Source organism: Poecilia latipinna, unplaced genomic scaffold (genome assembly GCF_001443285.1).
Source record: "Poecilia latipinna isolate Pla-1442-1.1 unplaced genomic scaffold, P_latipinna-1.0 Scaffold237, whole genome shotgun sequence".
Lineage (NCBI taxonomy): Eukaryota > Metazoa > Chordata > Actinopteri > Cyprinodontiformes > Poeciliidae > Poecilia > Poecilia latipinna.
The window spans coordinates 432,566-444,349 of record NW_015112853.1 but is presented as its reverse complement, the minus strand read 5'-3'; the positions used below and the strand labels follow the sequence as shown (position 1 = coordinate 444,349).

Sequence of the window (11,784 nt, the reverse complement as noted above, 5' to 3'; positions counted from 1 at the left end):
CATATTTTTTTTTAAAACCCAGGAAGAAAAAATTTTAACAAATTAAAAAAAGCACAATTTTAAAAAAAAAAAAAAAAAAAAACATAAAACAGAAGTGCAATTATTATTATTATTTTTTTTTTTTACTGAAGAAGGTTGAAATCTGTTTTTATTTTGTTGTCATTTTGTTTTGTGCAGCAGTGGAAGAAGAGAGTACAGATAGAGAAAACTGTGAAACGTAAGTATATGCTTAGCTTTTTAGTTTAAAAATGACTTCCACACCATGAATGCCATTTAAATCCTGGTGATATGACTAAATCTAAAAAGGTTGAATGCAACTTTTCCAGCAGAAGTGATCCTTACAACCCTTTCTTTACTTTTGGGAAGGACTTTGAGGAAAACTAGTACTTATTTTTGACACAGTTCTGTTAAATTTATCATTTAATTATATTACATTTTAACATTCTGAAGTTAAATTTTTAATTAAGTTATAATGTTATTTTATCTCTTAAAGAGTTATCACCACTTTACTGGACAAACAGATCCAGTTCATGTCAACGGTGGTTGTTTACAATCTGGTGATATAAGTTACGTTAAGATTCAGTCCAAATACAGTCAGATTAGCTTGGAGTGTTTCCAAGCCGGGTCAGAGCAGGGCCATAAAACCCCGAACCTAATTGTTATTTTTCCTTAGCAAAAAGAAAGAAGAAGACAGCAAGGAGGACGCAGAGCAAGTCCCGGAAGATGAAGAGCTTCCTTATCAGGATGATTCGAATGACTTCGGCTTCCAGCCTCGGAGTCAGAGGTAAATTTACACTGAGCGCACCACTCAGCTGTGTACAGAAGAAGCATAAGCCATTTGCGGACCCTTTGGTTGTTTGCGTTTTTGTTTTTAGCAGTGGTGAAGAGGTGGACGGCCTCAGCAGTGATGAAGACGTTCCCTTTAGAGACGACTTAAACGATCAAAGCTACGACCCGAGGGCTGAAAGATTTCTGTATGGAAGCCTCACGTCTCTCTTTATTTTATTTTTTTTTTGTTCGTTGGGAAACATTGCCAAATCTTTTTCTTTGATTAATATTCTAAGATATTTATTAAGTTTTTTTTTTTTTTATTTGTCTTCATTTTTTTTCTAGGGATATTACTAAACCAAAGCGCAAAGTTCCTCCGAGACACAAGGAAAAGAAAGAGAAGGATAAAGCACCTAAAAAGGAAACAGAGTTTTCAGAGATAAAGGTAGAGGGTGCAGATAACCTGGAGATGGTGCAGGAGGAAGTAAAGCTGGAGGAGGAAGTAGCTGAAGATCTCGATGGACCCAGGAAGTAAGTTCAGCTTGTCCCGTGTTTTTATGCAGGAGCTTTAAAAACAGAAACAATAGTTTGTCGGTGTTAGATGGTAACCAACTGCTCTTCCTTATTTCCTCCCTATGAAGTCTTTTCACACCGAGTTGTATCTGTAAACATGAAGTAAGCACATTTTATTTCTTACTTAATCAGGAGAGGCCGCAGGAAAAAAGACGACAAAACTCCACGGCTACCAAAGAGACGGTGAGAGTGAAACCTGCGTAGGGTCTCAAACCAAATACGTACCATAAATTTATTGTACAATGACGGTGCTTTTTTTCTTTTTTTTTGGTTTCTAGCTTATCTAGTGTTTCTAGTGTACTTATTTCTCCCAATATTATAACCGGTTGGGATTGTGGTTGAGAAGCCTTGCAGGCCTGTTAGATATTGATGTGTCTGAAGATCTGATTATAAGAGTCCAGGATGTTTAACTCTGCTGTTTGCTTGACTCGTTCAGGAAGAAGCCACCCGTTCAGTATGTGCGCTGTGAGATGGAGGGATGTGGGACGGTGTTGGCTCATCCTCGCTACCTCCAGGTTTGTCTCAGCAGCGACACACACACACACACACACACACACACACACACACACACACACACACACCCCTGAGATCAGCATCAAGATAAGCAAGCCGGGATTTCCTCACACATTTCCAATGGCATGATATAAACAAAAACAAAGCTCTTATTAATTCTTATGTTGTTGCTGTGTTTAAATGTATGACTTTTTTTTCCCTTTTTAATAGAACAACGTTCATACAATGTAGATAAGACAGGTATTTAAATAACAGGGTTGCTATTCTGTCTGAAAATGTGTGAAAAATGAAAATAATATGAAACATCTTAGTTTTTTCATATTTGATTTTTTTTTTCTTTTCTTTTTCCCTCTCGGTGTCTGTTTTTTTTTTTTTATTGATTTTTTGTATTTCATAATTTAAACTTTAAACCTGCAGAAATGTTCTCCTCCATGGGCCCTTTTTTTTTTTCCTTAGATCAATAAATTTCCCTAGGCAGTCAATCTGAAAATTATATCTTGGTACATTTAGGCAGATATGGTTTGGAAAAAAAAACATTTTTAGGTATTTAGTGTGGAAACAGAAAAAAAAAGAAGATCTACTTAGGAACTGTGATCAGTTTTAACATAGTTTCTTTGTGCCCTTAAAGAAAAGCAATACATATCCTCGTGCTTCTTTAAAGGACAGTACCAGAGTCTATTTTTCAACAGTTTTCTCACATTTTCCCCACACTAGCATCACATAAAGTACCAGCATTTACTGAAGAAGAAGTACGTTTGTCCCCACCCGTCTTGTGGGAGACTTTTCCGCCTTCAGAAGCAGCTGCTGCGCCACGCAAAGCACCATACAGGTACACAAATCGCTTGGCCTTTGATTGGTTTAAAAAGTCCCAATAATAAAGCTACGTAGGGAAAACATCTATATTTGATTGCACCCTTTTTTTCTTTGATTGTAGACCAGAGAGATTACATCTGCGAGTTCTGTGCCCGCGCCTTCAAGAGCTCCCACAACCTGGCTGTTCACCGCATGATACACACTGGAGAGAAGCCTCTACAGTTAGTCTTTCTCTGTTCATTAATGAAGCAACTTTGCCGTTCTGATTTAATTTAGATTTTTTTTTTTTTTTCCCCGTGCAGCTGTAGTTTGCAGTCGGTTCATGATAGAATGCAAAATATTTCAAGTGTGCCTCTGCAAGGCATTGTGTCTTAAGCCTTACTACTTCCCTGTTTCAACAGATGTGAGATCTGTGGCTTCACCTGCCGCCAGAAGGCGTCGCTCAACTGGCACATGAAGAAGCACGACGCAGACGCCACCTACCAGTTCTCCTGCTCCATTTGCGGTAAGAAGTTTGAAAAGAAGGACTGCGTGGTCGCCCACAAGGCCAAGAGCCATCCGGAGGTGCTAATCGCCGAGGCGCTAGCGGCCAATGCCGGCGCCTTCATCACCACCCCTGCCTCTCTGCTGGAGCTGCCAGGAAACCCCGTGCAAGCGGATGTGGCGGGCATGGACGGGAACCACGTCGGGCAGGACGGCCATGCCGATCAGCTGGGTCAGGACGGACAGCACGTGACGCAGCAAGTGAGCCCCCAGGTGGTTTTACTGGGGCAAGACCCGAGCCTCCATACCATGCAGGTTCCCGTGACGATCGCCCTCACCCCCATCGACCCCCCGTCTCCGGCCGACAACCATCAGCAAACGCACCTGCAGCTCCAGATGCCCGTCCAGTTCGTGCAGCAGCCTCAGATCCAGCAGCTGACCCTCCACTCCGGCTCCATGGTGACCCAGCACCAGCCCCAGCTCCAGCCCATGCCGCCCTACGCCCCCCACCAGCAGAACCAGGCTCAGATCCTGCAGATGACCTTCCAGCCTGTCAGCCAATCGCAGACCCACCACGTTCAGCAGATCCCCATCTTGGCCGCCTCGCCGCAGCTTCAGACCATGCACACGGCGGCTCCGAGCCCACCGCTGGTCTCCGCCTCCCAGCCTCAAACCCAGGATCCCTCGTCGGCCAATAGGAATGCCTTCATTCTGGACAATCCGGTGCTGTCTTCCTCCTCTCCGCAGTGCGGCTCGCTGCAGCAGACGGAGGCGGTCGGGGAGAGCGGCGTGGTGTGGGAGCAGACGGGACAGGGGGACGTTCAGGCTGAAGACGGCGAGATACACGTGCAGCAGGTCATTATATAAAGAAAAAAACACACAAAAAAATACCACGAGGACTGTGCATGTGAAGAAGTACCTGCAGTACGGTTTGAGATAAATGTAGGATCGCACATATAATTTGTACTGTTCACTAATTGTCAGACTTGGTAGCTTTTTAGAGTTTCCGTATCAGGGAAAGAAGTGTTTGTGAATGTTTGTTGCCTTTGTACATAACAGTCTTGTAACTAGCTGTTTGAGTTTGTGTATTGCTGAGATTAGGTTCCAGTTATGCAATAATACACCCCCCCCCACCCCTAACCTCCTTCCCGTAAAATATTTGCCATGAATGCAGAAAGCTGGAATACATGAATTTAATTTATGAACCTAAACACGGGCAGCATATTTTATTTTTAGTCTTTGTTATATATATATAGAAGGTTAAGAAACGTGTATGGTCACAAAGACGTAAGTCTGAAACCGAAGTTTCAACAGCTTGAAAGTATGAACCGTCTAGTCTGAGACATTTAGGATGTTTGTTTACCTTGCAGGAACAATAACTGGTTCAACCTTCACTAATGTCCTTCCTGTTTTAAGGAGCCAAAAGATGACCACTGACACCTATATGGACATATTAAAAACAGTCACAGATTTGTCAATATCCTCTCAAGTGTAACATTGTTTGAAAAGAGAAGCTATGTAGACCATAATAATCTCACACATTAGAGTTGTTCTAGCACAAAAACACAATAAAAGATCCATTTATAAAACTTAATAAACGTCTTAACATTTAACCCAATGTGTTCAGTCATTTTTAGTTGAAAATTCAATGTTTTTTTTATTTTTTTAGGGACAGGAGACATTTCAATTAGAAATTCATAAGAAATAATTGCTTTATTTAACAGAGGCAATTTTTTTTTACTGCTACAAAAGTCATCTACAACATTTATGTTAATTCTGATACATTAATGCAAGCAAAAATGCATAAACACATGCTGGAATGAAGCAGAAGAGGCTCATTTTGTTCCTCATATATAAACAATTGTAACACAATTAGCTGATTGTTAGATCCATCTTCTCATTTTACCAGCCTGCAGATTAACAGACATCATTCCCAAAGTAAGAGTTGTGTTTCTTAGGCTTTTAATATATTCTCTTAACTGAGGAGAAAGTGTTGGAAGTTTGATTTCAGCCAGCTGACCAACAGTGCACAGCATTACATAAGGAAGAGGCAGCGCTGTGTTAGATCAAACTCGTGACTTAAAACCTTGTTCGCTGCTACAGGTTCTTGCAGGTGATTCATACAAAGATTTAAAATGCATTTTGATCTGAAGGTTTTTATTAAACAAAATTATTTTTATTGTTGCTATAAGATACCCTTATGGAAAATATGTAACCTTTTTATTGATACATGCAGTTTTTTCTTGCATATCTCTAAAAGACCTAGAAACAATCAGAATGGAAATTTACATGGTTTTCGAGCAGAATTTTCTTAAAATTTGGTTTACCGCAATACTGGTAACCAGTGCATGCCTATACTCACAGGAAAGGACGACAAATTGGTCCATGTGTAAAGGAGAAAAAATAATACAGCGACAAAGGGACATCAGTATGATGTCTGGTCCAGAACTCTGCCTCCATTACTAATTTAAGATGTAAAACTTTACAAAATTAGTTATTCCCAGTGGATAAACCTGTCATCAGGACATATTAATCCGCTCTCTGTCTCTCTGCATAGTATATTGCTTCAGTGCTCTTTTAGGGGGAATCAAAGAGTTACTCAGTCCAACTTTCCTCTTCTTCATCTGCTGCTCAGCCTCTTTTTCCTTTGATTCCTGCTGAAAGCTCTGGGATCCTCCCACCGGTTCTGGTGTCTCCTCACTCACAGATGGATGAGAGTCGTTGGGAATCATCGCCGTCTGGAGGTCACTGTCGTGAGCAAACTTGCATTTGATGCCAAACCTGCACCTTCCGTCCTTCCTGTAGGAAACGCAGACCTTTTTGCCTCCTATCTGGGAGGGTCTTGCCTGCATGGTGAGTGGAACGTGTTTCTGTAAAGCACTGAGCTTCTGGTCGGCCTGTGCTTTGAATGGGTTGGTGAACACGCTGCTGTCAGACGAGGCGTTTAGAGAAGGTGGAGGTAACTTTTTAGGGGTGACAGAGTCTAAGGGGGGTGGAGGCAGGATGGGCCGGGAGGGTGCTGAGGAGCCTAGCGTTTGAGGATGAGGTGATGATGATGAATATGATGAGGGCTCCTGATCCTCAGAGTCCGACTCACTGGATGCCGAGCCAGACTCCAGCAAGAAGTTGCGGCTCTTTTTGGCAGCGGTAGCATCATCTTGAAGAAAGCTTGAAAACAAAAAAAAACAAAATCTGACCATCACTAATCAGAATACCAGTAAACCTATATTATCAAATGATAAAAGCGTCCACTCACTCAGCTTTCCTGCTGTTTACGTCTTCCTCCTCTTCATCACTGCTGGAGGAAACTCCATAACCAACCAGCGAGTTCATACTGGAGCTAGCTTGTTAGCATTAGCATATGAGGTCGGTTTCAGGATAGAACAGCGACAATTCTGTACCACAATAGTTGCTACCCACTTTAATATTTTAATCTATGAAAATAGCCTCGCTGAAATACGTAAAATAATTTCTTTTACCGTTTTGCGTACAAACTGTTTGCTGTGGGAAGTGTAGCTGGAGCAGCAGATTATGTAGCTTTTCTGTTATTTACGTTCTTCTGGGCATCTGCACTGACACCTACAGGAAGGGCGTGGTATAGCACTCCTTAAACCAAGCAAAACTAAATACACTTGGTTATTATTTTCTCCCCAAATAATTACAAGAGTTGCAAAAATATCCACATCCCTACACCCTCACATATTTTAACTTGTCAATTTACTATCCACAAATTTCAATTTATTTTATTGATGTGATAGTGATAAGTCGGTATATAGCAGTGCATCAGTGTGTAGAGAAAATGAAATGACTTTCAATTCTTTTTTTTTTTACAAATCTGAGAACCATGGTGTGTATATCTGTGTAAACTCCGTCACTTTAAAATCTATTTCAACCATCTTCAGAAGTCACAGTATTAGTAAACTTGCTTATAATTTATTCTTAGTTTTGTGAAGGTTTTGGAGGTTTGATGTTTGACAAAATTAGAGAAAAATAGTATACAAATATCTTAAGAAGTAGAGAGGTTTATTGGAATATTGGTTAGGCTCCCAACAGGCTGACTGGCAAAGTGATAATGCAGAGAAGCAGCCAGGAGGCGAAGGGTAACTCTAGAGGAGCTCAGATGAAAGAATCCACTGTTAGGACATCTATTATTTGTGCACAGAACTGTGACTCTGTGGAAAGACTTGGAATTTGCTGTTTACCAGACAGTTAGGAGAGCTTGACTTTTTTTTTTTTTTTTTTTTAAAAGAAGAACATATGGGCAACATATCAATTTGTTAGATATGCAAAATATTTGGGTAATCAGAAAAAGATTAAGATAAGATTTTTTTCATTTCCACTACAGATCACTATCCAATAAGTATAAAAGTCATGGAAAGTCAGCTACCGGAGCCAATTTTCCACCACAGCATGTACCCAGGCCTTTCCTGCAGATTTAAATCCAGAATCCCGCTCAGCTGCTATTGCTGTTGAATAAGTCTGCAAAAAAGATGCATACATGACACTGCAATGAATTCTGTTACACAAACAGAGAACACAAAACCCCTCAAAAAACTGACTCTGTATTTAATAAATCCAAACAATAGGACTTAAAGCTATGCCTGACTAGCTAGTGCAAAAAATGCCCTTTTGTTTTTATTTCTGTTTCTAAACAGACCAAATTTATTGTAAGTTTTAATGACAAATTATAAGTGATAAACACATTTACCTTTTCCTAAAGTTAAGATATTTTATGAGTCAGGTTATTTATAAAGAGATAATTCACATCAAAACATATTTTACCACAGAGCACTACGGAGGACGGAAATAAAAATGTTCGGCTTTAATAAAAAACAACAACAACAACAAAAAACAATAAAACCTTAAATGATTCAAATATAATATTTTTCTTGACAAAATATCTTTCCATCCAGCTAGCAATGTATTTCATTCTGTATTTCCAGTTTATTTATGGTAGATAAATAAGATATGTTTTATTACTTATATCTTCTGTGCCTTGTTTATTGGCAGCAGCAGCTAAAGAAAGCGGAAGATACTTTTTTTTCTTTTGATAACTGCCAGAGATCAAAGCAGTCTAGATGTTCCGTCCACCAGAGGTCACTGTTTTCCTCAACTCCACTCCTTCTTATTAATAAACACAGATGTCCTAACAACTGTGTTTTATCTGAGACTTTAAAACAGCAATAGTTGCAGTCTGCCTAATACACAAGAGTGGGCATTTACACAGATTAGGAGCGACAGGTGTGAATATTTGATCAGCTCTGTAAGCCCAGACAAGACAATCCACATAAAATCTACTTAGAAAACCCTTTTTTTTCCCCTCCCACACATCAAAAGTGTGTTTTATTACAGTAAAACACATAGAACTAGTTTCATTGTGAGTGACAAATGTTAAAAGTTCAAGGAGTATTAATACTTTTTTCAAAACATGCATTTGTCTGCTGAACTGATCTGTCAGTATGTATGTCCTGCTTAAAACCGGGTCTCTTGCTGTTTATCATAAATAACAGGAGCTGCTACCAGGAATGAAGCACTGCTAACAGGAACTAAAAATAAGCACCTGTCTTGGATACTCGCCTGCAGTGTGGTCACATATCATTAAGGATAGTGAAAAATTGGAAGCATTGTCATGCTGTGTCATTAATGAAGAGCAGCAGCAGCTTCCCTGCTGTAGCCGGAAACATTTTCTAAGATAAGCTCTCAGTCCTGTTTATCATAAAGGAGCAGGGATACAGAGGAAGCAGCGTGGAACAGCCCACACAGGATTACACTCAAATTCAGATCATTCTCCCAGACTTTGTCACTACCAGTAAATCAGATAAGCTGCTCATGAATTAGTTGATGAGCCCCTCCTACAGAAGTGCTTTACTGACTTTTAAGGCAAACTCTTAATAAGTAACCTAGTTAAACAAAGGTTCATTTTAAAAAATGCCTTTGTCTCGGATAAACCTCCACTTTTGCTCTTACTACGCACATCATTTTGTTTCCAGAAACATCTGTGGTGGAGGGTCACTCTCTATTAAATGTCTATTTAGCTTGCCGTACCAGTGAGTCGCGTTGGATTATTGCAGTTTGGCTTCAGGTTCTCGGGGAAGAGGCGGAGAGTGGACAAGCAGCTCGGAAACAGGAGCAGCTGCTTGTCCAAAGCACGGCGTCTAACCGGAAGACGGGAGGAGGACTCAGAGTTTAATTGGACCAGGAGTGAGTGGGAACAGAGGGAGGAATGTGACGTCACTGCGATGAGAGACAGGCGTGCGCGGCTGTATAATAAAGGCAGACCTGTTGCTGGCGTACTTTTTTACTGGAACAAGGGAAGGTGTTATGGCTGGAACACGGACCAGAGGAACGAGCAGGACCACGGCGGCCAAAGTAGCTAATCTCGCCGCGCTGGTGCAGTACGAGTGCACCAACTTACTGGTCCTCTATGTGAGTAAATACTGTTTAAATAGCTACTTTCCTCTGGCGGTAACTTTCCAGCACGTCACAGTAAAAGTTAAGTCGCTTGCCTGACTCCCTGTTTCTGTGCGTTTGGGAGTGGGGAGAGTTGGGTCAAGGTTTAAAGGGAAATTAATGGGAACTTCCCCGTGGGCGTGTGTTTGTGCATGCATTTCTGCATCTGTGTGTGTGTGTGTGTTTGAGGATAGAGCGTGTTTTAGTGAGAGGGAACAAAAGAGTGATGACAGACTTTTGAGTGCAGAAGTAATGTGAGAGGGAGTAAAGTTATGTTTTTGTGTTGCAGAGAGAGAAAATGTGTTGAGTGCAACAGGTCAGAATGAACAGTGGGAGGTGGGGGTTTTTTTTTTTTTTTTTTTTTTTGCAGTCACCAGTTTATAGGCCGTCCTTTTCATCTCTGTTCCATGAACTTTTGCTTGCCTGCTGTTTTTTTTTTCTTGGTCTGAAGCCAGTTCATTCCTTCATCCAGCTTTGTTTCTTGCTGGAACTCAGGGAGTGGCCTGACATGTAGCATCACATCTACATTAGTCTACTACACAAACTTGTATTTTACCAGGCTTTTACAGTATAGACCAGCACACAGTAAAGTACTTTACTACGATATTCCTAAATCTGCACGTGACCCTGGACAAATCCGTGAACATTGTCAAACATGGTGGTGGCAGCAGCATGCCGCAGAGGGCTATTTCTAAGAGAAATCGATCAGAGTTGAACGAAAAATGGATGAAGCTAAATGCAGAGAAAATCTGAAACGAAAACTGTTAAAAGCACCAGAAAGCCAGCAGTTTGACAACAGCAGTCAAACTGCAATGGATCGATCTAAAGAACAAACAGAAATTAAGGCTGATCAGATGGACAATAACGCAAAAAAATGTAACCACAAAAAAATCCAAAACACTTCCAACATATAACACGCGGCTTATCGGGTTTGTAGAGTTGTCGAGATATACATTCCTGGGATATTACATTTGTCTGATGCATTGTTAAAGAACCACTTTAGGCGTACTGAATATATGAACACCACTCTTTTCAGAAAAGATTTATGAAAAGATGCTTCTACATACAGTCTTTTTAAACTTGTAGTATCAGACTTTGACAAGGAGAGAATGAACACATTTCATAAAATTTATTGCGGAAAATGCATGAATTATGGTTTTAATGAAAAACAGAAACAGACTAACTTAAAAACAACATTTGTCTTTGTGCCATTGGTATCATTTTGTTGACAAGAGAATAGATCGAAAATCATCTTAGAATTTAAAACTGGACGTCTGTGGACATCAGTTTTCTAGGTATTTAAGGTGCAGTGCTTGTTTTTATTTAACCCCAAAAGATCTTGAGCTTCCAGACTTCCTTCCTGATTATTTTTTTTTAAACTTCCCGATGAGCATTATTTTTATTATTTTCCTCATTTTTGAGCTTCCATTACTTTAATCTGTACACAAATTAATCAAATTATCCATTTAATTAACTTGGAACTTCTCTGTTATTATAACCATATAGCCAACAATGTAATTTTTCAGTGATCCGTGGAAACATTGCTTCCAGCTATGCAGCAAATTCCTGAGGTATCCATAAAAGTGTGAGGTAACACTTCCTCTGCAGTCTTGGACCATAAATTTTCACTTCCTCCTTGACTTTCGCAACAGATGGTTCACAGCTGACCTCTTCTTCACATCAGAAACATGAGAGCATTTCATGTCGTTGGGTGGCTTTTGCATCACAACAACGAGTACAATGCTCCACATCCATCTCCACTGATGCCCCTGAGCGGCACCATGTCGTCATCAGCATGTGGTGCCTGATGTGACGTTATTCCAACATATGCAGTGGGTTCCAAAATTATTCATAAACCTTGAATTTGCGCACATTTTTATCACTTTACAATCAGATACTTCAATTATTTTTATTTTATTTGTATTTCCTTGAGATTCTATGGCATAGTTCATCACTGTAAAGTGTCTGTTCATGTATTCTGTTTACATGTTATGGGATTTTTTTTTAATGTCTGTATGAATTGCAAAAGGTCCATTAGATGAAAGGATTCAGAGTAAAAAAAAAACATGTTTGAATATTTTGCTCCAACTTGCCGTTGTTTAAAAAAAAAAAACTGTCCATTCAAAATGTGGGTCAGGATTTTCCAGAAATGCGTTGTAGAAAATGTATTTCTGGCCAAAATTT

At 40.0% G+C, this 11,784-nt stretch overlaps 2 protein-coding genes across 3 annotated transcripts in view; one reads left to right on the top strand and one right to left on the bottom strand.

Annotated features, from left to right (window-relative positions):
• The window catches only part of zfp91 (ZFP91 zinc finger protein, atypical E3 ubiquitin ligase), a 14,758-nt gene extending 9,995 nt beyond the window's left edge, over nt 1–4,763 (top strand). The window contains exons 4-12 of one of the 2 annotated variants that reach the window (XM_015032293.1): nt 178–217; nt 674–784; nt 879–974; nt 1,114–1,299; nt 1,474–1,524; nt 1,778–1,856; nt 2,569–2,683; nt 2,789–2,888; nt 3,069–4,763. In XM_015032293.1, coding sequence (XP_014887779.1) covers nt 178–217; nt 674–784; nt 879–974; nt 1,114–1,299; nt 1,474–1,524; nt 1,778–1,856; nt 2,569–2,683; nt 2,789–2,888; nt 3,069–4,017 — 1,727 coding nt within the window. In that variant the 3' untranslated portion in view covers nt 4,018–4,763. Of the gene's footprint in view, nt 1–177; nt 218–673; nt 785–875; nt 975–1,113; nt 1,300–1,473; nt 1,525–1,777; nt 1,857–2,568; nt 2,684–2,788; nt 2,889–3,068 lie in introns of both variants that reach the window. The other variant, XM_015032292.1, reaches the window with a different exon arrangement.
• An 85-nt stretch (nt 4,764–4,848) lies between these two features.
• Nucleotides 4,849–9,285, bottom strand: LOC106947365 (uncharacterized). Its single transcript, XM_015032295.1, has 3 exons — nt 9,196–9,285; nt 6,407–7,629; nt 4,849–6,318 (listed from the first exon to the last, which is right to left on the bottom strand). The coding sequence occupies exons 2-3, from the start codon at nt 6,481–6,483 to the stop codon at nt 5,670–5,672; spliced, it is 726 nt and encodes a 241-aa protein (XP_014887781.1). The 5' UTR covers nt 6,484–7,629; nt 9,196–9,285; the 3' UTR covers nt 4,849–5,669.
• Nucleotides 9,286–11,784: the final 2,499 nt, after the last annotated feature.